This window comes from Sus scrofa, chromosome 9 (assembly GCF_000003025.6).
Source record: "Sus scrofa isolate TJ Tabasco breed Duroc chromosome 9, Sscrofa11.1, whole genome shotgun sequence".
In the NCBI taxonomy this organism is placed as follows: Eukaryota; Metazoa; Chordata; class Mammalia; order Artiodactyla; family Suidae; genus Sus; species Sus scrofa.
In genome coordinates this window covers 45,413,395-45,436,951 of record NC_010451.4, presented here as the reverse complement: position 1 = coordinate 45,436,951, position 23,557 = coordinate 45,413,395, and the positions used below count along the sequence as shown (strand labels likewise).

The window sequence follows — 23,557 nt, the reverse complement described above, 5'->3', positions numbered from 1 at the left end:
CTGATGAAGCACTTGTTTTTTTTTTTGGAGGGGGCTGTGCCTGTGTCAGAAGAAAGCTCCTGTGCTGGGGGATGATGAAATACTTAGAATAGTGCCCAGGACATAGAAATACTTTATTAGTTATTATTGTAATTACCTGATAATTCTAACATCTGAAATCCTTGAGGTTCTATTTTCTGGTTTTGATGATTTTCATATGCGGCATACGGTGGTTTTTCTTGTTTAAAATCTTGACTGATCTTTGATTGTGAGCTTCTATTTGGAGGATCTTGGGGTATCCCAAGGCTCTAAATTTGGGATGTTTTCCTCCTGCATTTGATCTGCCATCTGGGACCACATATGCCTCCTTTGATTGTCTCTGGTGCATGTGAGAGTCCCAGGTTCAGCTTCCCTACCTGCAGTGAGTCTGGGTTTAGTTCTGATCTCAGCCTTCATGTAAGTCTTTGTCCCTAGGGGACCCCAAGATTATAGTTAGCTGCTCCCAGATCTCCACCTTAGTTTCAGCTCATGATTCTGACAGTTTTATTGTATTTTGATTTTTTTTTTGCCTTTGAGGATTTATATTATTTACTAAGAACCTAATACACCATTAACAAGTCTTTTTTTTTTTTTTTTTTTTTTGGCTTTTTAGGGCTGCATGTGCGGCATATGGAGGTTCCCAGGCTAGGGGCCCAATTGGAACTGCAGCTGCTGGCCTATACCACAGCCACAGCAACTCAGAAGCCAAGCTGTGTCTGCCACCTACAACCACAACTCACAGCAACGCCGGATCCTTGACCACTGAGCGAGGCCAGGGATCAAACTCGCATCCTCATGGATACTAGTCAGATTAGTTTCTGCTGTACCACAATGGGAACTCCCTAACAAGTCTATTTTATCCAGGATTTGACCCAGCTGTAGCAAGAGGGTCTTCAGAATACCTGGGCCTTCATCAAGCTACCAACTGGGCTAACTTCTCTGGCCATTTTGAGTGTAGGAATTTATTCATGTTTATATCCTCAGAACCCAGCATGGAGACTATCTCATACCTGGCAGATGATAAATATTTTGTTTATTTTATTTTTATTTTTATTTTTTTTTGCCATTTCTTGGGCCACTCCCGCGGCACATGGAGGTTCCCAGCCTAGGGGTCTAATCGGAGCCGTAGCTGCCAGCCTATGCCAGAACCACAGCAACTCGGGATTCGAGCCGTGTCTGTGACCTACACCACAGCTCACCGCAACACCGGATCGTTAACCCACTGAGCAACGGCAGGGATCGAACCTGCAACCTCATGGTTCCTAGTCGGATTCGTTAACCACTGCGCCACGACGGGAACTCCTGTTTATTTGTTTTTATTTTTGGTTTTTATTTATTTAATTTTGGCTGCATGTGGAAGTTTCCAGGCCAGGGATTGAACCCAAGCCACAGCAGTGACAATGCTGAATACTTAACCACTGGGCTACTAAGGAACCCCATAAATGACTTTTTTAAAAAGCGAAAGATAAAAACCACAGCCAGGGCTTTCCAGGTTGTGACTTAGAGGTGCAATACCTCCTTCTAGCCACTTGGGGAGCCAGGATGTAATGTCAGCCTTGAAGGTCCAAATTCTCTTCCTCCCAAGTTGAGGGTATATCACGGCAGGGAGGAAGGAGAGAAGGACAGTGGGATGAGACGTGTGTGCAAAGGAGACTTACTGACTGATGCTGGCTTTACCAGTTGGCTGGTCACTGTTGCTTCTACCCATCAGATCTGGTCTCCATTTTTCCTCTTCTTCTGCTTTGAGTGTCAATCATCTCCCCAAGACCTTTTCCTACCCAGGCCAAAGTACAGATCATGCGTCAGTAGTTTGAGCTCAGCTCTCACCATGCAGCCTCAAGGAGCTCACCCACCAGTATAATAAACAGTGGCCATAGAGGTAGCAGTAATAACAATAGTAAGAAATGATAGTGCAAACAGCAGGACAGTGCATTTTACATTCTAAATGCTTCCTCGTTTGGGTGGGCTTGGGGATGGGTAGGGAAGGAGAGGGCTGGCACACACCCTTTCCTCCCTCCACTCTAGCTCGTGGTGATCTGGGCTCTGAGAAGAGCATCTATGTCCATTCTTTTCTTCAGTAGAAATTTCCTTTTTGGCCTAGCAATGTCTTCCAAGACCTTGGCCTGGAGGCTGGCTTGTGGGCTGTGTCTCTCCTTCCTTGGGATGCTGGAAGCGTCAGGGTATCTGAGCTGGGGCTGCTGACTTTCTCCTGGGTGCCTGTGGGCTGTGGGGTCTCTTACAGGAGTGGAGGTCCTTTGCTGTGCCAAGGAATGCCGAGATTGCAGAGAGATGGGCCCAAGGGGGCTCTTGCTCTGTGCCTGACTTCTGGTGGATCCCCAGGTGGGCAGGGCAGGAGGGAAGCAGTTTCCAGCACTGCAGGTGGGCAGCAGCATCATGGATCAGACTAGAATCAAAGAGACCAACAAAGAAATCAGATGACTTGAAATGGGACAAAATGGTGGCGTGTAAAATTAATCTTCCTTTTCTTTTTTTTTTTTTTGTCTTTTGTCTTTTTGTCTGTTGTTGTTGTTGTTGCTGTTGTTGCTATTTCTTGGGCCGCTCCCGCGGCGTATGGAGGTTCCCAGGCTAGGGGTTGAATCAGAGCTGTAGCCACCGGCCTACGCCAGAGCCACAGCAACGCGGGATCCGAGCCGCGTCTGCGACCTACACCACAGCTCACGGCAACGCTGGATCGTTAACCCACTGAGCAAGGGCAGGGACCGAACCCGCAACCTCATGGTTCCTAGTCGGATTCGTTAACCACTGCGCCACGACGGGAACTCCTAATCTTCCTTTTCTGAAGCTCTTTGCTGTCTCTTTGCTGCCAGAAAACCTCGTAAGCCTTTCTATCTTCCTTCTTATCAGAATATGTTCTCTGGAACGTGTCCTTTTTTTCCGGCCCTGCCTGCAGCATGTGGAAATTCCTGGGCCGCGGATCGAATGGGTATGCCAGTAGTGACCTGAGCCACAGCAGTGACAATGCCAGATCCTTAACCTGCGGAGCCATGGGGAAACTCCAGGAAAGTGCCAGAGAAGAGAGCGTGGTAAAGCTGGGGGTGTTCCATGCCAGAAGGTATTTGCATTTAACGTGAATCTCTGATTTAAGGAATTTCAGCTCTTAATGGTGGAATCCCAGGTTATCACTTGCTGGGAGGGAAGATTATTTGGGATGGAAAGGGGTTTCTCAGAGCCAGTTAAATAAAACCTAAGGATGCTTTGGTACCCTCAGGGGAGCAGAACAGAGGGAGGGCACAGCAGGGAGGGCAAACAGGCTCACCTTCCGAACATTGTAGATCCAGTCGAGGTAGGCTGTGACCTTGGTGTATACTCCAGGGGTACTCGGCCCCCCACAGCCATAGCCCCAGCTCACGATGCCTACTGCTTGCCACCGGCCAGAGTGATACATCAGAGGCCCACCACTGTCACCCTGTGGGAGGCCAGAGCAGGGGCTGCTGGGGAGGGTGGGCAGAAGTGTGGTGGAGGGGGGTGCTTTTCTTCCCTCCCCTCCCTGCACAGGCCCATCCGTTCCTTGCTCTCCGTCACTCTCTGCTGCTCTACCCTCATTCCTCTGCTTATGCTCTTCCCTGCCGCCTGGAACATCCTTCCCTTCTGGGTCCAAAGGGTTCTGCCTGCGGTTAAGTAGGTTGTGGGCATGCAGTTAGCCCTCTGCCAGAAATCCACAGCTCACGCTAGCGGTGAGGGCTGTACAGGGTCCTGCACTAAGGAAGCCGGCTTGTCTTTGCTTAACCTAATAGGTCCCAAATGTACCGTAAGTCCCATTTCAGGAGGGCCTGTATCATGCCAGCCTCTGTTCTAGACAAGCGGGAATCAATTAAAAAAAAAAAAAAAGCTTAGAATCAAATGGGGCAGGAGTGGGGGGAGAGACAGAGAGGGAGAGTGAGTGAGAGAGAAAGTACGGTGGGGGAGAGGAGACAAGTAAACAACCAAATTAAAAAAAAAAAGACGTCAGACAGTGAAGAGCGTGCGTGTTTGCGTGTCCTTCTTACCAACAATTACAGCCCCTGGGGCTCCCGCCCTCAGAACCTAATAACACTATAGCGGAACTGCCTGTTTGTTTTGTTTTGTTTTGTTTGCAACCCCACCCTCACTACCGTGAGCTCCCTGAGGGAAGATACTGTCCCCCAAATCCAGCATTTACCTGACATCAGAGATCAAGTCATCAGCAGATGCCTCCTAGGTAAAGGAATTTGATGACGGCAGATGGGGGTGGGGGTGGGAGTAGGGTTTGTGGTTTTCTTGGAAATGGTTCAGGAGATCCTGGGGGGGGTGTGTGTGTGAGAATATTTTCAATGTTTAGCCACTGGGGATGGCGTGAGGGGTAGTGCACCAGGGATCGGCCTGTGGGAGATGGGTTTTCTCTAGTTTAGTTCAGCAGCTTAGGACTGTTATGGAGAAAACAGACCTGGGATTCCTCCCCTTTGTGGGCTCACACTGCTGCAGATGATGGAAGTAAGAGCAAGGTGTGTGTGTGGGGGGGAACCATCAAGTTTATGTGTGAAATGTTCCTGCATCTATCTGTCTGTCTGTCTGTCTGTCTGTCTATCTATCTATCCATCCAGGCATCCATCATCCATCCATTCTTAGATCTTTATCTGACTAGTGTCCTTCCTTCCTTTCCTCTCCCTTCCTCCCTCCATCACACACTGGAGTGTGATGCAAGAAGACTTCCTGTGGGGCATTTGGCCCCTGAACTCTCTCATCTCTTCAGGGCAGACAGCCCTCTCTCTGTAATTCCCTCACGATCCTTGGAGGCCCTACCTGGCAGGTGTCCACACCGCCCTCCAGGAGGCCTGCACACAGCATCTTCTCCGTGACTTCCCCCTGGTACGCATCCTCCGCGTTGCACCGAGTGCGGTTAATGACCTGGACGGACGCCTGCAGCAGATGATCAGACATCTTCCCTGGAGGGTGAAAACACACTCACACTCCCATTCTTGCCCTCTGCCCCCAGCCCAGGAAAATTCTCCGGGTTGCCTGGCACCTGGGTGCTTGCACCTCCAGGATGGGTTTTTCTGAAGGACGGTCCTCCTTGCCATCACCTCTGGGAGCTGCTCACTCAGTGCTGTGGTCCTGAGCCTGGGACTTACCTCCATTAGGTTCCGTAAAGCCCCAGCCGATGACCCAGACTGGGGTGCCTGGAGTGAGTTCCTCGTCAGAGAAGGGCAGGCAGATGGGCCTGACTGTGCCTATCAGGAGCAGAGAGGAAGAGGGGACCCGAGGTTGAGGAGAGCCTGGCAGCTAAGCTCTCTATAGCACACGTTCCAGGGGTTGTTAATAGAAGCGGCACAAGAAAAAGTGTCTGTGCTCAGATAAGTTTATCAAATCATGACTTGAACACAACGAACTGTTCAAAATTTTTAAAAGACCTCTCATATCATTGATATACTAATGCGCTCCAAGAAAAGAGCTGTAGTATAAAAATCTTTCCCAAACTTTCTCTTTTCTCCAAGGAACCCATGTCCTATGCAACCCACCATGAGACATGCTGATCCAAGTACAACCCAAGATAAGCATGAGTTACTGAGCAGAGCTGTACAGAGATTCTGCGGGCTGCCCTAACGGAAGATTTCCCTGCCCCCTGAGGAGGGCAAAGGGGCCCCAGGACCCCTGGGCAGGGAGACTGAGCAGGCTCTTGCCATTGGTCGGGTGGAGGATGGGTCAGACCATCTTTCAGGTCCCTCACAAACTCCAGGAATGGGTGATCTGTGATTCTCACCCGAGGGGCTCCACGTGGGGAAAACAGACCTCAGGATGGGGGGTCAGCTGACAGCTTGAGGGGCTTCCTGCCTTCAGTGATGTGAGGCTGACATATTTGCTGGAAACAGGGGGCAAACTGAGGACTTGAAAAGTGGATATGCCCAGGGCCTGAGCCCTCCCTGACGGCAGGGAGGCCGTCTCTCACCGGAGAACGTGAGCGGGAGCTGCAGCTTCACAAGGGCAATGTCTTTCTCTTTGGGGGACGTGCTGTTGGGCTCAGTGATGAAGATCTTGGCCACAGGCAGGGATGGGAAGTTGCCCAGTTTGTCTGAGCCGGCCCTCACCTTCCAGTTGGGCACATCGAGATGCTTCCTGGGGGCAGAGACAGTGGGGTTCAGGTCTGAGGCAAGATGAGGAGGCTGGGTGCGCAGGGCCCTGGGGCTTGGGGTGCCAGATGGCCCTGCCTTTGGAGGTGAGGATGGTGGGGGTGGGGCTGGTGGAGAAGGGCAGTCTGAGGAATGCCCGACCTCAGGTCAGATTCTAAAGGGCAATCTGATCCTTTTCCCTGGTGAAACCTGCCCAAGGAAACTTCTAACTGGTGGCCTGGGGAAGGGGCTGTTCCCAAGGCCTGAGCTCCGGGTCCTGACACTCTCTCCTCCAAGGCTTTTTCTTGGCCATGTTCCTCCCGTGGTGCTTTCGTTGTGGTTGGTTCCATTCCATACTGCTTCCTCCCAGCATTGGACACAGCTGGGTGTGCAGGGATGGTTTTCCAGGGAAATATTTATAGCTTTTGTCAAAGTCTCAAAAACAGTTACAAATCCCTTGTCTACACTGTGCGCTCCTCTAAGCCAGAGATGGAGTTTAATGCAGGTGGGCAGGTAATACAGTGCTTGGTACCTAGCAGGTGCTCATAATTGCTGAATGAGTGACTAAAACGAAGAGGCCCTGGAGTGGTCCTTCCCCAGAGGTTTGGGCAGGCTTTTCTCTGCTGGCCTGTAAGAGAGTCTCTATGTTTGGTTGTTGTTATTGTTTCTGGGTATAATGGGAGGGTGGCAGGGACCCTGGACCAGAACCACTTCGTAGAAGACTGGCACAGAGGGAGAGGGTTCTCAGGATGCCAGGCGATGGGAAGAGCTCTTGTTTAGTGAAGGACATGGAGGTGGACTGAGGACACTGGGTACCGATGGCTTCCTACCTCGAAGGGGAGACGTCAGGCTTGGTGACCAGCACCCTCTGCTTAGACCCCCAAGGCCTAACAAAGGACATCACATCCACTGGCCCACTGGGGTGGCCACACCCTGGTGCCTGGTCTTTGGGGTGGGGGAGGGGAGAGGGCATCAGAAAACAACTCAGGCCCTTCCACGGACTTGACCCCCGAGACCTCCTCCCCGGTGGGCCTTACCAGAAGCAGTGGGCTGCCGTGAGGATCCAGTGGGGGTCCAGGATGCTCCCTCCACAGATGTGCTGTTTGTTGTACTGGATGCTGACCTGCCAGGGCCAGGAATCCACAGAGGCCTTCTCCCCGCCCACCACCCGAGGGGCCTTCAGGCTCTCCCCGCAGGCTGGGCTCGGTGGGAAGGAGGGAGAAAGCAGGGGTCAGGCTCTGGGGGGGCTGGGGCTGCCTCCCCTTAGAGCCCCAGATGCATCCTGCGCAGGGCCCTTCTGACTGGGACCCAGGGAGGGGAGCGACCAGGGCAATGATGAATTATTCCAGGAGAGACTGAGGGTCTCCGGCTCTCCCCCAATCTCCCGCTCCTTTTTTTTTTTTTTTTTCTTCTTCTAGTTTTGGACACATTTAAGAGTTTATGTTGTGAACATAGGCATGTCCGTTGTGCTGGGAATTCATGGCCTTCAAACTCAACAGGGACACAGAATTCTGCTCCCGCTGCGTAGCAGTAAACAGACGCCCACAGGCTGCTTTGGGCCTGGAGAGTGGGAAGACAGTTCCAGATATGGATCTTCCCATCCCGAATTCACCTTTCTCCAAGTCCCTTCCCCCCATCCAGAGAGTCTCCCAATCCGACATCCTGTGCCCTCTTCCACATCCCCGTCTCCTGGCACCTACATCTGACTTGCAAGTGTATAAACATCTCCAGTTCCCCCTCCCGGCTCTGTTCTCAGCCTCTCCGAGCCTGTCAGTGGCGGCCACAGTGGTGGTTTTAAGGGGGAAAGGCTACCACCCTCTCTGGGACCATGCCTGGCAGGAGCTTTTCAAACACCATCACATTCACTTTCTACCTGTCACCTCCCTCCCCCACTCACACCCCTCCGCACCCCCTTTGTCTATATGGTAGAGTCGAAACTCTCCCTCCTGGCAGCCACCTGCTGTCCTTATATAAAGTTGCTGTCCAGCCAAATCGATCTGCAGGCAGCTCCCTAAAAAATCTTTCTATTTTTGCTCCAGGAAGGCCCTGTCCCGGAGATGCTGTCTCCTCTCTTGTTTATCAAAATTACTGATCACTCAGCAGATTTGAGTTGTGCGCCTACTGTGTCTCTGGGGTTCTGGGAGGAGACGGGTGGACAGCCCGGAGAGGCAGACGTGGTCCCTCCCCTCCCAGAGCCTGCAGTTCATTCTGAGATGTTCATCCTGGCCCCCACCTCCGGGCCGCCCAGTCCGTGGAGATTTCCCTCTCTCGTCATTTCCACAGGCTGCCTGGGCGTTGGCCTGCCTTCCATGCCCTTGTGGTTTGGTCTTGTCTTCTCAGGGAGCCCGAAGGCTCCTCAAGGGAGGGTCTGGGGCTTAAGCCTCTTTGTGTCTTCGGTGCCGTCCAGCACAGCACATCAGGTGATGTGACCATTCATTCACTGACCAGCCACCAGTGTCAGCCCCCACTCACTAGGTATTGCGGGGGTCACATGATAATGACTAAGAGTCTTATCCCAACAGGGCAACTGCAGAGGGAGCCACGATGACCTTCCTTCTCTCAGGTTGCCCGGTTTCTGGCCATCCTGCCAGGCTCTGCTCGGTTCTCCCACCAGGCTGGTGGAATGAGTGGGGCCACAGTGTGTGTTTTTCCTTCTGATCGCCTCTCAGAGCCAGGGGGTCTCCCAGGATCCTCTGGGGCATTTGGACTGAATTATCCAAGGTCACACTGGAAGCCAGTGGGACTGATGCCCAGGATTCCTGACCCCCTGTGTCCCTCTCTCTGAAGCATGTCTTTGCTTCACCACTAGTTCCTGAAGACAGGGACCAATTCTCTTACTTGTCTGGGATCTTCTACTCATCATTGGCAGTCCTAACACATTCTTATTTCATATATTTTTTTGGCCATGCCCACAGCATGTGGAAGTTCCTGGGCCAGGGATTGAACCTGTGACATGGCAGTGACAACACTGGATCCTTAACTGCTAAGCCCCCAGGAAACTCTGGTGCTGACACATTGTAACTGTTTGATGCATCTTTGCTAAGCAGGATGTGGGTGATCAGATTGTGGATAGATGAGCTGATTGTGACCCGAGGTGGGAGGGGGTGGGGGCCCAGTCTTGCCCTTTCTGGCTTTCCTACCCTCCCTCCTGGAGCCCCACCTTGGTTGTGGGGCAGTGTGTGGACAGTGGGAGGGACTTTTTTTTTTTTTTTTTTTTTTTTTGTCTTTTTGCTATTTCTTGGGCCGCTCCTGCGGCATATGGAGGTTCCCAGGCTAGGGGTCAAATCAGAGCTGTAGCCGCCGGCCTACACCAGAGCCACAGCAACTCGGGACTGGAGCCGTGTCTGCAACCTACATCACAGCTCACGGCAACGCCTGATCGTTAACCCACTGAGCAAGGGCAGGGACCGAACCCGCAACTTCATGGTTCCTAGTCGGATTCGTTAACCACTGCGCCACGACGGGAACTCTGGGAGGGACTTCTTAACATCAACCCCTTGAAGGAGTTTTGACCTACAAGCTCAAGGCCAAGGGAGGAAAGTTGGGACAAAACAGAGTGACACCAGGAATCTGAGAGATTTAGGGACTGAGGGGGAAGGTCTTCCTCCCTGCTTATTGCTGGCCCAGGACCCAAACCCTTGGAGATGGAGTGTACTCACCAAGGCAGTGCAGCGAAACCAGGGAGCCTGAGAGACAGGGGCTGGAAGGGAGACAGAGGCGGCCTGTGGTTTCTGCTTGTCCCTTGGCTGGGAGGCAGGGACCCCAGTTCCCCTCGCACCATTGATTCAGGTCCCCTCCCAGTACCCGGGAAATATGGAACCTGCATGCTGGGGGCTGTTACAGGCATTGCGCTACCACCCAGTTCAGTGTGATTTAATTCGATGCGATTCCATCCCCGCTGCTATGTGCTTGGCCCTGCCCCAGTCACAGCCCAGCCTGGGCTCTTGGCAGCCCCAGACAGAAGAGAGCAGAGGCTGGGACAGTGTCTGTTGCACTGTGGGCTCTCCACGCAGAAGAGGAATGCGTTTTCGATGAAATTCCAGGCAAACGATCATTTTGCTCTCAGTCCTGTCCTTTTCAAGACTTACTCTTTGGTGAAGAAGCAGCCCTCGGCAGCCTCCCTGAATGCTAAGAAACCTGCATTCTCTCTGAGTCACTCTGCTGCAGGGTGACAGTTTTCCTTTAGGTGCCAGGCTCAGCTGCGAGGTGGTAGGCATGGGGACAGGCCATTGACAAAGGCCATGCGGTTTGTCCTCTGGAGAGCTGGAAATGTGGGAGGGCTTACTCTGGCCTGGGTGAGTGGCAGGAAGGACAAAGTGGCCTTTGGAATCTTGCCTGTTGGGCTTTATAGGGAATATAAGGCTGTAGGAAACAAATGTGCTTTTCCTTTTTGACCGAAAGGCCACCGACATGTGGACAGCATGCTTTGTCCGGCTGCCTCTTGTATGAACACAAAGAGTCTACTCAGAAAACCTCTTAGAAATAGGATGCTCTAGCTCTTGGTGGATGACAGTCTGCCTGGCCAGTTCTTCCCCTTGTTTGGCTTATGTCTCCCTTGCTGTGTCTGTCCAGCATGGGCTGGCCGCAGCCCTCATAGCAGGGCCCACGTGTGCACCTCTGTGGGCCAGGCGTGTCCTCTCACTTACCCGCTTGAGTTTTGCACCCGAAGCTCCTGGTCATTCTCTGTGATTTTCACAACATCCAGATCTTGGTCTGGGCCAATCCTCACAGCTCTGAAGGTGGGTTTGCTGCTCGTGTTGTGAGAGAGAGATCGAGAGAGATTGAGGGGGAGCGAGAGGAGGAGGGGGGGGAGAGAGGAGTGAGGTGGGACAGGAGTTAAGAACACGTTGGTGGGAGTGGCACCCAGTCCCAAGAGCGTGGGTGGCAGTGGAGGCCGGGTGGGGCACGGCTGGGGCATGGACATGGTCTTGGTTAGTGAGGGTGGTGTCTGCCTTGCTAGATGACATCCCTTGGCATCCCGGGGCTGAGTCCTGGGCATAGTGTGGATGTGGCCTTGCTTTCTTGGGCAGGGAAGCCTGGTCCCAAACTCAGAGCTCTGGAGAAATGTTACAGATGGCTTTTCGTAACTCCCAGCTCTGTCCCTATTCCAAATGTCCCAGCGGTTTCTTCTGGTTCCTGATGAGGGGACAAGGCAGCAAAGGAGGCAGCTTAGCTTCCCCCTCACCTTGGAGTGAACTGGCTGTGGATATTTGGTTCTCCAAACAAGGCAACTGCACTGAATTTGGTGGTGAGCTACATTTATGGTCCTTTTGGAGATAGGACAGGCCAAGATCAAACTTCACATGCATCTAGACAAGCATTTCTCTCATTTTGACCACTCTCCCTCTCTCTCTCCAATAATCCACGTTTGTCTTCCTTCAAACCTTGGGCATGTCTTCCCTCTTCCAGGAAGGCTTCCCTGATTAATCCCATCTTTCTGATTGTTCCTGTACTGAATCTGCCTCTTGGCCATTCTCCTGTCCTCCCCCATCCAGCCATGCTAGTACAAGCTCTGTGTGCAGGACTTGGGTCACCCTGAGGCACCAGCTGCCTGGCACATTCTCACCTCCCCAGCCGGCAATCTGGTACTTCCTGGATGATCCAGGCACGGCACCTGGAGGATGGGAGTCTAGCAGTGCTGGATTTTGTGCTGCGTGCCCTCAATTGAGACCAAGGTTCTTGTCCCGGCCCTGATATTAGCTTGGTGTGTACCCTTGGAAGGTCACATTCTGTCTCTGGGTTTCTCTAAGCCTCAGTTTTCCCCTCTATAAAATGATCAGATGCATCTCTAGAGTCCTTCCCACCTTGAACCATCTAGGGTTTTGTGGTCCTGGGACAAGAAGGGCCTCCTTTCCAGGAAATCAGGGACCCAGACGGAAGGACTATGTGGGAAATGGTCGGTCCCAGGGGAGTTAGTGTCCGTTCAGAGTTACATCCTGATGAGTAGTTCTGACCAGCTCTCGTCTTGCAGACTCAAGAGCGAGGTGGCTTGGTGCCTTAAAGAACTCCAGAAGGACAGAGATTCCAGGAGCCTTTTACCTTAAGAACCCCCGGAGACACCCTGGTTTCGTAACCAAGCTGCAGCCTGCTAGGCTGGGTCCAGCTGGCGCTGCAGGGCTGCTCTGCAGTATGGAGGCAGGGCCGGCTGTGGGGAGGAGGCTGGGCTGGGGTGGCTGCTGGGGGAGGGGAGCTGGCAGGGGCAGGGCATGCCTTCCCAGCTCTCCTGGAAAATGGAGGGGGGCAGGCTGTCCTCTCCAGAGGGTACTGGGAATTGCACCCCGGTGGACGGCAGAGAGCTGCAGAAGCCTGATAACCAGAGAGCAGAAGGGGCAAATAGGTCTGATGGATCAATAATGGCTGTTCCGAACACTTATTGAAAAGGGACCTTGCTTTAGGGATTGATGGGAAGGGTTCTGTGATGGATGGATGATGTCTGCCTAGAATTGATCATTTCTGCCTACTCTCCGGGTCCAGTTTAGAATCCTGAAGTTTGGGGCCTGCCAGGAAGAGATTATCCTTCTGCAACTGAATATATGGGTATTTTTCCATCCTCTTCAGTTAGGCTCTGAGTGGGCAACTGTCTCCCCCCCAACCCCTTATAGATGAAACCTCCAGAGAAGAGAGAATTACCCAACCTAGAAACAGAGACGCTTCTAAAACTTCTGATACCCAGGAATTAGAAGGCCTTGCTCATGAATTCCAGCCCTCTTGCTCCCAGCTACTACCTAAGCAAATTACTTACCTTCTCTGAACCTCCTTCTAAAATAGAATAATAACTACCTTTTTGGCTTTTGCCAAGATCAAATGAATATCAATTTGTAATGCTAATTACCCTTCTTATAATTATATACTTTTTCATCCACCAAAGATTTACAATTGCTTTAGAAATTTGCTGAGAGAGCTCAACTGCTGAAGAAGCCCCAATGATATCAGATTCACTTGAACTAAATTTTAACCAATGGGACTTTGAAGAAGTAAATAAGACTTTTGTATTCTGGGGCAAGGACGGTGTCTTGCAAAGCCAAGAATGAGTGAGGATTGAGGAGGAAAGAAAAGGGAAGGATTGCAAAGGGGCTGGAACTGTGGGTGGGGGTGGGGTGGGGAGGGGCGAGAGACTCTCCCTAGTATATTATAACCATCCTATGAGGTTGTCATGTTTTCCTCATTAACTCTTGGCTACTTGTGGGATTCTTAACCCGCTGAGCCCCAAGGGGAACTCCCCCCTTAGCTCTTGAACAAACCGAGGCTAAGCAGATTTAAGTTCATGCTGCTTATAAGGGAAAGGGCTTCCAAGCCATTCTGTCTGACCCTAATATCTGTACTTTTAGGAAAGAGGGAGGAAGGAGGGATGGAAAGGAGGAAAGGGGGAAAGGAAGGAGGAGAGAGAGAAGGAGGAGTGAGATAACAGCCTCCAGAGCCTTGGGCTGGGTACCTGTCATAGCCCATCTGCCCACAGGCTGTCTTGGCCAGAGCTTCCGTGAAGTTGTCGAAACAGGCAGAGGCCCAGGTCTGTGTGGCTGGGTGCAGCACCTGCAGGGTAGATCGGTCCCTGGAGAGGCGGACTGGGAGAGGAGGGACCTGGGTCAGCTCAGGGCAGGGACCCATCTGATGCACCTTCCACAGAACTCATCATGTGACCAGCCCAAGCTCCCCCTCCCCGGAACTGGTGAACATCATGGAACACCAGCCCTTTCAACCTCAAGGGAAGTTCCTCCATTGAGCTTTGCTTGACTGAGCCTCATTCTGAAGGCTGCTAATGTGGATGTCCTGGGGACAATCTCCATTTTGACCTTGGCCCTGGCACAATTATTAATAGCTCCCCTTTTTGCTTGTCTCATGTATACGTTTTGATGATGTATCACATGGCTGCCCTACCCCTGGTCTACACGGCTTGCCTAGTCAGGGAAAACTTCTCAATGAGGGACCTAGTTCCTTCACCATGGAAGGTCAGAGCGAGAAATACTATCGGAGGAGTTCCCCTCGTGGCTCAGTGGTTAACGAACCCAACTAGCATCCATGAGGATTTGGGTTCCATCTCTGGCCTTGCTCAGTGGGTTAAGGACCTGGCGTTGCCATGAGCTGTGGTATAGGTCGCAGACGTGGCTTGGATCCTGCATTGCTGTGGCTGTGGTGTAGGCCAGCAGCTCTAGCTCTTATCGACCCCTAGCCTGGGAACCTCCATATGCTGAGGGTGCGGCCCTAAAAAAAAAAAAAAAAAAAAAAAAAAAGAAATACTATTGGAAATAGGGTAGCAGGGTCCATAGGCACTTGACTTCTGATCAAAAAAAGAGAAAATACACAGGAAACCACTCAGCCCTGCCCCACAAAAGCCCTCATCACCCATGTCCTAGGCTGGCTTTTCATTTCAGAGCCCAACTACTAGGTGGGTGGATCAAGCTGGGATAGCCCGGTCCAAGAAGGAAACTGGCTTTTTACGTTTGAAACATCTCAATATCCTATTGAAAGACCCAACTCAGTCTTATTACACAACATGTTATAATAAACACTTATTTAATGAATAGAAAGATCCATAGTTGGTTAAAGGCTTTGTGGTCCTTGCAGTAATAGATTCCACAGAAAGGAGGGCACTCCCCAAGGTCATCCAGGTACAGCAGGAATGGAGCAGGCTCGGTTACAATTTCCTGTCCCCCAGCCAACATTTGTTGATCAGAATTTACTGAGTGTTTGCAACATGTTAAGGACTGGAGCTCTAGTAGACTAGACAAGCTGTGATCCTGTTGTTGTTTTTGTGTGTGTGTGTGTGTCTTTTTTTTTGCCATTTCTTGGGCCACTCCCGTGGCATGTGGAGGTTCCCAGGCTAGGGGTCGAATCAGAGCTGTAGCCCTGGCCTACACCAGAGCCACAGCAATGCAGGATCTGAGCTTTGTCTGCAACCTACACCACAGCTCACGACAATGCCGGATCCTTAACCCACTGAGCAAGGGCAGGGACCAAACCCGCAACCTCATGGTTCCTAGTCGGATTCGTTAACCACTGCACTACGACGGGAACTCCTGTGATCCTGTTTTTAAGAACCTTCCAACAGGGACGGAAACTGACTAGTCAGGTGGCAGGTACTATACAGAGAACCAAGGGGACCTGGGCCGACTTCCTGCTGTGCCCACTCCCCTGGCCCGGCTGCCCCTGGACTCACCTGCCACTGGGGGCCCATCGGGGAATTTCTTGACACAGAGCTGCTCATCCTCCCCTGAGGCACAGTCCTGCTGGCCGTCACACAGCTGCTCTCTCGGGATGAAGTGGAGGGGCTGCCAGCAGAGGAAGTAGTATTTGTCCAGAATCACCTTGACTGGAAGGCAAGGGCGGGGCAGGACAGAGACGGTTGATGGTCAAGCAGGTGGCCAAGGGCAGGAGAGGTTGTGTTTCCCTGAGAACACCCTGGGCCTGGGGACAGGCAAATGTGGGTTTTAGGCCCAGTTCTGCCACTTAATAGCTGGTGTACGTGGTTCTGAGCCTCAGTTTCCTCATCTGTAACATAGCATAATAACACCTGTCCCATCCCTAAAGGTGGCTGAGGAGTCAATCAAGATAATGTGTGGGGAGCGATTTAGAAACACTAGCTTCTTAACCCCAAGTGTGTCTGGGGACAGAGGAGACAACCCTGGGCCTGGAGTCCAAAGACCTGAGCACGGGCTCTGCCACCTGCTGTGTGACTTTAGACCCGTTGCTTCCCCTCTCTGGGCCTCACGGGGTTGTGGAGAAAATTTGGTGAGCTGGTGGTTGAGAAAGTTTCTCAGAGCTGGCAAGTGCAGTTCTGGAGTTAGATGTTTTTATCTGGGAGTGAAAGCCCCATTAAGAAGTTGGAGTTTTGCTTCGTTTTGCCTTCTGCCTCCTGCCTCCTGCCTGCAGCTACTATTGCACCTTTGCTGTCTTAGATGATGGGAATGAGAGAGTATTTTTAAATCCCAAGGGAACAGATATTTCAACACTTTTCTAAACTGTCCTGACTCTTCCTGCCCAAGAGAACTCTCCCTTAGCTTGTCACTCCCCTCCGCAGCCCAGCGTCATCCCTGGCTGGCCCTAAGAGCTGCGGTAACAAGTCTGATGACAGCCCTGCTTATCACTGCTAAGAGCTTTCCACGCAGTGCTGCATGGAATCCTGACAACCTTAGGAGGCAGGGACCAGGAGGAACGCACATTGCAAAGAAGGAAGCTGAGGCTTGGAGAGCTAGGTTTTCTTTCCCAAGGCCACACAGCACTCAAGCAGCAGAACCAGGATTTTAGTTGGAGTCTGTCTGGCTCCAAAGCTCTTTGTGGCCTCTCCATGCCTTCCCTGGGGGAGCTCAGGATGTGACCTGCTGGCCCTTATGTTCCTGATTTGAGAAGCCAGGGAGAAGGGAGCAGGCCGGATGTTTGCCAGACTTTCAGAGTTTGGTTCGTGGTCAGGAGGCAGGGTGAGGAAGGGTCACTTCTGCGTCCTGGGGTGAAGCCAAGACACAAGGTCACTTGTGGTTGAGCTTGCAGAAGTCAGATGGTTGAGGGAGGCCAGGCCAGGATGGAAGTTCACGTTCCCTCTTCTGGTTGCAGAAACTAGAGGCCCCAGGCTGGAAGCCACGTGGCGCCTTCTAGGCCAGGGAGAGCCCAGCTCTAAATTATGTGCTGGTACCTGTCCTGGCTCACCCTGAACTTGGTCCCATTTTCTCTCGCCACTATGGCAAGACACGTGCTTCAAAAAGGCAAGCTCATCTGAATTTTAGTCTGAGCAAAACGGGCTTAGGATGACAAATCTGCTGACACCGCTGTACACCCATCACCCCTGTGGGCCAGCCAAGGTCAAGAGGAATGATTTGGGGTTATCTGCATCTCACACCCCAGTGGGGCGCTCAGGGATCTGGGTGGTGTTTGGGTTCTGGATCCGCATCTCCATCACCAGCAGGTGGAAATGGACGCGCCCGACTGCCACGCCTCCTTTCTCTGCCTCAGCACTCAAGTGGAGAGTGAGGGTTGGACCAGGTGAGCTTTGAGCATCTTGGCTGAGGCGGAGGGTGCCGAGGGCTCCTGGAAGGCCGTCCTGGCCTGGTGTGCAAACATCCCTACATGCTGTGTCACCACCTCCACTTTTGCACAACTTGATCTTTATCCAGGAACTTTGCACATCTTACCTCATTGGTTCTCTAATATCCCTCTGAGGGAGGCAGAATGTTTTACAAGTGAGAAGATGGAGGTTAAGAGAGGTTGAGGGACTTAATTAAGGTCACACAGCAGCAAGGGGCAGTGCTGGGATCCCCGTCCCAGGTATCCCGATTCCTAGTCTGGTCCCCTTTGCCCTACTCCCTGGGTGAAAGCTGTGGTCAGTTGCCTGCAGTGACTCTGGAGGTGAAGGTGAGGACTCAGTCTCAGGATGTGGGGACTGAAAGAGAGGGATTGTGGGAGTCAGGGCTCACTCACTTTTTTTTTGTTTGTTTTTTAGTTTTTAGGTCCGCACCTGGATATGGAGGTTCCCAGGCTAAGGGTCTAATTGGAGCTGCAGCTGCTGGCCTACACCACAGCCACAGCAACGCCGGATCCTTAACCCACTGCGCCAGGCCAGGGATCGAACCAGCAACCACATGGTTCCTAGTCGGACTTGTTTCCGAAGCGCCACAATGGGAACTCCTCACTTTACTCTTCTTTGTCTCAGAGGGGCTGGCCCAGGATCACACAGAGTCTCAGGCCCTGGGGAAGACAGAGCTAAAGGCGGGGAGGGGCGCTGTCTGCCTGGCCGTCTTCCTCCTGCCTCATCTCTGACCCTGCCCTGGGGGCAGCCATGCCCCTGCTTCTCCAGCCTGCAGGGCTGCCAGCATCCTCTCAGCTCTCAGCCTGCAGACTTGGGAGGAGGAGGCAGCAGGAGCGGCTGCTTGCAAATTGCCTGTGTGGGTTTGGACACAGTGCAAACTGCTCTCCCCAGAAATCACCTGGGACAGAAGCCGCCTGCGATGGGTGGGGCTGAGTTCTCCTCCTGTTCTCTCTCAGAGGAAGTCCCCCTTCAGAGCAGGGGTGGATACAGAGCGGGATGCAGATCACCTGCCCTTGACTCTGCTGGGGTGGGAGTGGTGGGGAGGTGCTCTGAGGCGGCAGAGGGGGAGGGGTGGGTGGGAGCTGCCACGTGCCGTGGGGGGTGGGGAGTGGGGCTGCTACTTACTGAGAATAGCCACGACGACGATGGCTGCCAGGCCCAGCAGTGCCGCGATGATGGGGATCCCCACCTTTTTGAAGGTCTGCAGGGGGGTGCGGGGTTTGCGCTGGGGGGCGACATCTGTGACGTGGGGGGGGCAAGAGTTTACAGTCAGTACTCGGACACCACCCCTGCCAAGGCCCACAGCCTCCCCTGACTCTGGCCTGTGGTGCTGAGCCTTGAGGAAACTTTGGGAGCAGTTTTGGTTGGTGCTGGGGGGTTATTCCTGCAGTCTAGGCTTAGCTTTCTTGGCATGTGCATCCCCAGGCCCTGCCACTGCCTTTCACTTGCCCAGGCTTGTCCATCTCTCACTGGTGTCCCTCGAGCCCATGGCGCCTTCCCCTGTCTTGACAGCCTGTTCTAGGATGTTTCGCCCTGTCCAGTCTGACCTGCGTCTGCTCTGAAAGAGGCACGGACCCTTTCCCTTTTACTGTCTTTTATCCTCTTTCTTGACTTGTATTTTGATTAAACTATAAGCTTCAGGAGGGCAGGGGCTGCCAGCACAGGCTGTGCTTGGTAGAAGCTTAATAAACCTTAGTGAACAAAGGTGTCCTGACAGCCTCCATCTCCAAGTGAGTTCAGCATCAGCCAGTCCTGTCTTCGGAGGCGATTACACTTTGAGGGAAGAGGCAAACAAGGACACAGTTGCCAGTACAACCAGACACCATGAAGGCACTTAAATGTACCTCTGTAGGTGGCGACGGGAGAGGGAGGAGCTGGCCCAACTGGGTGAAGCCTGGGCGTGGGGAGCTGTGAGTTGCTGGTGTGTCTGCGACGGAAGGTGGGTGAAGCATGTCGTGGGGGCAGGGCTGGCAGTTTGTAGAGTCTGGACCACCATGCTAAAGGTTTGGATTTGTTTGTTTTTGTTTTCTGGCTGCATCCGAAGCATATGGAAGCTCCTGGGCCAGGGAGCGGATCCAAGCTGCAACCAGATCCTTAACCCACTGTGCTGGGCTGGGGATCCACCCTGCGCCTCAGCAATCACCAGCGCCTGACACAGAGACAATGCTCGCTCCTCAACCACTGCACCACAGCAGGAACTCCTCAGGGGTTTGGATTTTATCCTACAGCCAGTGAGCCATGGGAAGCTTTTGAGCAGCAGATAGACACAATCACATTACTATTGAGGACGAGGACGCCCTCATCAGGGTGGCAAGGGACTGGAATGAAAGGGCCTGGGGCCAGGGAGACTGAGAGGGGCCTATGTCTAAACCCGAGGTAATAATAGCTCTGCTGTCTGTTTCATGTGGCTATCCAAGGAGATGGAACACAGCAAGGCTTTGGAAAGTTAAATTCTCCTAAAGTATCAGAGGTCAGTGCTTTGGGGTCCCCTCTCCTTGCAGGCAATAATCTGGCAAGGTGCCACGGGGACTTCTCCATGGAGAACCAAGGCAGGAATTATAATGACCCTGAATATCCCTGGAGACCAGTAGGCCAGCTCCCTTCCCCTCACCTGCACCCCGGCTTGCTCCCTGACCTGCATCACATTGTTCTTCAAATGGCACTTCCTTACTGAGGCCTTCCTTCACCACCCTACTTAAAATGCAGTTTTCCAACATTTTCTTTTTCCTCTCTCTTTCTTTTTTTTTTGCTTTTTAGGGCCACACCTGAGGCATATGGAGGTTCCCAGGCTAGGAGCTGAACTGGAGCTGCAGCTGCCCGCCTCCGCTAGAGCCATAGCAATGCCAGATCCGAGTTGGGTCTGTGACCTACACAGCGGCTCACGGCAATGCCAGATCCTTAACCCACTGAGTGAGGCCAGGGATCCAACCCACATCCTCATGGATACTAGTTGGGTTCGTTACTGCTGAGCTGCAATGGGAACTCCGTCTTCCAGCATTTTCTATCCCCCTTCCCTCTTTCATTTCTTGCAGAGCATAGGTCACCTCTAATGTACTCCATATTTTACAAATCTTGCATATCACCTATCCTTTCCCATCCCTACCTGAGATGAAGTCTCCATGAATGTGGGGATATTTTATCTGTCTTAAGCTCACTGCTGAGTCCCTGGTGCCTAGAACAGTGCCTGGTCCGTACTGCAGTAGGCTCTCAATAAACATGGGTTGAAAGAATAAATGAATTATTCTTTGCTTGTTCTCTTCAGCACACCCCTTCTATCTTTCTTACAGGCCTCATTTTATTCTGCCGGGAGTGAAGGCTGGTTGTGTGTCCGTCTCTACATCTTTTCTCAGCACTTCAAAAGCAGAGAATGAGACCTTGCTGGAGCCTGGTGCGCGGTAAGTGCTGATCTCATTGGGTCTGTTGATGGGAAGCTCGGGACAGTCTATTTCCTCAAAAGGGAGAGCCGAAACTTCCCACACGGAGCTCAGGCCCTGGGGATGTGGGCTTGGGTTGCCTGCTCTTATCAGGACTTGGCGACAGCGTAAGTTAATAATGTTGGTGTCTGCTGTTTTTAAAGTGTCAGCCGTGAGTGTTCAGAGCTGTCCTCTTTGCTGTGGCTGTGGACAGGGAGACATTCTGTTCATTCGTTCATGCTCGATCTGTTCACCGAGCACCTGCTTTGGGGGCAGTGTACAAGGTTGGCTTGTTTTCTCAGAAGCGAATGACTTATCGGGAGTCCCTGGATGAAGTTCCCCCGTCCGGGACCCAATGTCTCTGCGCCCCAGAGGTTCTCAGGGAGAGCGTTCACCATGAAGGGAAAGGTTTTCCTGGTTTGTTGTTTCCCACGGAAAGTTAACAGCCCGCTGAGCTCTGCGTGGGCTCCCTGCCCGCCCCTGGTCCTTCCTCCAGCCTGTCCTGCTGGACAAAGCTTCCCAACACACTGCTTTCATCCCATCACGTTCTCGCTCCTGAATCCTCAAGGGCGCCCCATGGTCCGTATCTGGACCACACTCTTTCCTAGGCTTTCAAAGCCAGTGTGATGGGGCCTCCCTCTCCTAGCCAAATGGACTTGCCATCGCTGGTGCCCGCCAGCCTCAGTTGCACGCGGGCAGGTTCACTCCCCAGGCCTTGCTCAACCCATGATCATTCTTAACCTGGGAATCTTTGCTCTTGCTCTTCCCTCCACCACTGAGACCCTCCTCACTTCCTTCTGCTTTGTGGCAGTTCTCCCGGGGGGTGGGGGTGGGGGGGGGCTTTGTCAAAGCGTGCCTGACCCCCCTGTTTTTCCTGATCACGTGGCACTGACCCCTCCCTCCGGAGAGGCCTTAGTTGTTTTCCTGTTTGGCAGGTCCCAGGTTTACTCAGGGGTAGAGCACTTGTATGTCTGGTATTCTTTGGGGACACCACGGAAGAGTGACATATTCAATTCCAAAGTATAAACTAGGCATCGTTTTACCTGCTGGACATTATATTGTTTGTGATCCTAATTAACTTGTGACCCTGAAATGAATAAGCTGTCAACGTAAGTGAGGTCGGTGGTTTCCTTATCAACCTGTCAGTGAGCAACCTGTTCTTTGCTCACTGTTTTGCGGAGCCGGGCTATCAGGTGTTGGTTATCAATGGCTTAAGAAAATGCTTGAAGGGAAGACACCCTGCATTTGGGAATACTTTATTAACTTATGTTTCTTGTGTAAATCGGGCAAACACTACCATTTTCTATGCTACCAGTGAAAACGCCTTTGTCCAGCTCGTTCCTTGGCAGCCTGGTCAGTGCGGGAAACTCCTCGAGGGCAGGGGCTTGGACTGTTGTACTTACTGCTGCAGCCCCATGTCCAGCCCAGGGCCTGGCCCATGGCAGGCCCTCACAGTATTGTTGAGTGAATGACAGAGTGGATAACTCGATAAATGGATTAGAGAATCACTGCTGTTGGGGTTTTAGGTTTGATGGTCCTGTTTCCCCAGAGACCCTGCCTTCCACTTCTAGAGCGAATCCCGGAGCTTACACACACTGCTCAATAAATATGTGTTGAATGATGGATGAATGTATCTCATAGCATTTTTAAGGTACTTTTTAAGGTTCCTACTTTTTCCCCCACTTACGATTTTTTTTTTTTTTTTTTGGCTGCACGCATGGCATGTGGAAGTTCCCAGGCCAGGGATCAAAACTGTGCCACAGTTGTGACCTGTGCCACAGCTGGGGGAATGCCAGGTCCTTAACCCACTGTGCCACAAGGGAACTTCCTACTTATTTTTATTATTATTTTTAATTGAAACATAGTGATTTACAATGTTGTATTAGTTTCTGGTATATAGCTAAGTGATTCAGTTTTATACACACACACATATGTGTATATATATATATTCTTTTTCATAGTCTTTTCCGTTATGGTCTATGACAGGGTACTGAATATAGTTTCCTGTGCTGCACAGTAGGACCTATGCTCTTCTAGCACCCATAGCATTTAGCACTTGGAGGTGGGGGTGAGGAGTTTAGTACCTACTCCTCACCCCCAGGAGTGAGTAACTGATTGAAACTCAGACTGGGCTGAGGTAAACAGAGGAAAGCCGGACCTGAGCTTACCAAGGCTGTTCAGGGGTTGATCACTGGCGGGATCCTGTAATTGAAAGAAAAACAGTGAGTGGAGTGAGGGAGCCTCTCAGGCTGGGGCTAGGAGCTCAGGGCGGGGCTCTTATCTGGCTTTCCCTCTCCCTGCTGAGTCTAAGCTGGGGGTGGGATGGGACTCTATGATGTCTAAATAATTGGTTCAAAATAGAAAATTCAGTTATGCATCTCAACGACCCGGCACAACAGGGTTACTAGCTGCAGTAACTAGTTAGCAATTGTAAGAATGACTGGCAGCTGGGCTGTTGTGGGTATCGCTGAGTTTCTTAAGATGATTCTGATCCATGGGGTGTTTTTGGCAATCATTTGTCAACTTTTAAAGGTGGTGTTGTAGTTCTGTAAAAATTTGAATGGACACTTCGCAAAAGGGGTGCTTCCATGGCCAATAAATGCCAGAAGATACCTGATTTCATCATTCATCAGGCCAGTATAAATTTAAACCACAATGAGCTCTCTCTATTTATCTCCATTAAAAGGCCCGATGACACTAAGTGCTCAGTGGTCTCTATTTCTTCTTCTCTTTTTAGGTGTTTTTTTTTGTTTGTTTGTTTGTTTTTTGGTCCTTTGTCTTTTTAGGGTTGCACCTGCGGCCTGTGGAGGTTCCCAGGCTAGGGGTCTAATTGGAGCTATAGCTGCCGGCCTATACTACAGCCACAGCCACACCAGATCCGAGCCGTGTCTACGACCTACACCACAGCTCTCGGCAACGTTGTATCCTTAATCCACTGAGCGAGGCCAGGGATCGAACCCGCAACCTCACGGTTCCTACTCGGATTGTTTCTGCTGTGCCATGACGGGAACTCCTCTATTTCTTATTGC

The 23,557-nt window shown here is 52.0% G+C and overlaps 1 protein-coding gene and 1 long non-coding RNA gene across 6 annotated transcripts in view; one reads left to right on the top strand and one right to left on the bottom strand.

The window, feature by feature from the left end:
* Positions 1-23,557, top strand: part of LOC100622439 — a 123,810-nt gene that overhangs the window by 12,599 nt on the left and 87,654 nt on the right. Inside the window, exon 3 of one of the 2 annotated variants that reach the window (XR_002335657.1) lies at positions 20,403-20,510. This is a non-coding gene — a long non-coding RNA (uncharacterized LOC100622439). Of the gene's footprint in view, positions 1-20,026; positions 20,511-23,557 lie in introns of those variants that run through there. The other variant, XR_002335658.1, reaches the window with a different exon arrangement.
* The window catches only part of TMPRSS4 (transmembrane protease, serine 4), a 36,674-nt gene continuing 13,132 nt past the window's right edge, over positions 16-23,557 (bottom strand). The window contains exons 2-13 of one of the 4 annotated variants that reach the window (XM_005653708.3): positions 22,697-22,730; positions 18,241-18,354; positions 15,256-15,408; positions 13,534-13,663; positions 10,748-10,849; positions 9,761-9,801; positions 7,139-7,298; positions 5,942-6,108; positions 5,127-5,225; positions 4,798-4,940; positions 3,296-3,445; positions 16-2,422 (exon numbers count right to left, since the gene is read on the bottom strand). In XM_005653708.3, coding sequence (XP_005653765.1) covers positions 2,411-2,422; positions 3,296-3,445; positions 4,798-4,940; positions 5,127-5,225; positions 5,942-6,108; positions 7,139-7,298; positions 9,761-9,801; positions 10,748-10,849; positions 13,534-13,663; positions 15,256-15,408; positions 18,241-18,354; positions 22,697-22,730 — 1,305 coding nt within the window. In that variant the 3' untranslated portion in view covers positions 16-2,410. Of the gene's footprint in view, positions 2,423-3,295; positions 3,471-4,797; positions 4,941-5,126; positions 5,226-5,941; positions 6,109-7,138; positions 7,299-9,760; positions 9,802-10,747; positions 10,850-13,533; positions 13,664-15,255; positions 15,409-18,240; positions 18,355-22,696; positions 22,731-23,557 lie in introns of those variants that run through there. The other 3 variants (XM_013977479.2, XM_021062910.1, XM_021062909.1) reach the window with 3 other exon arrangements.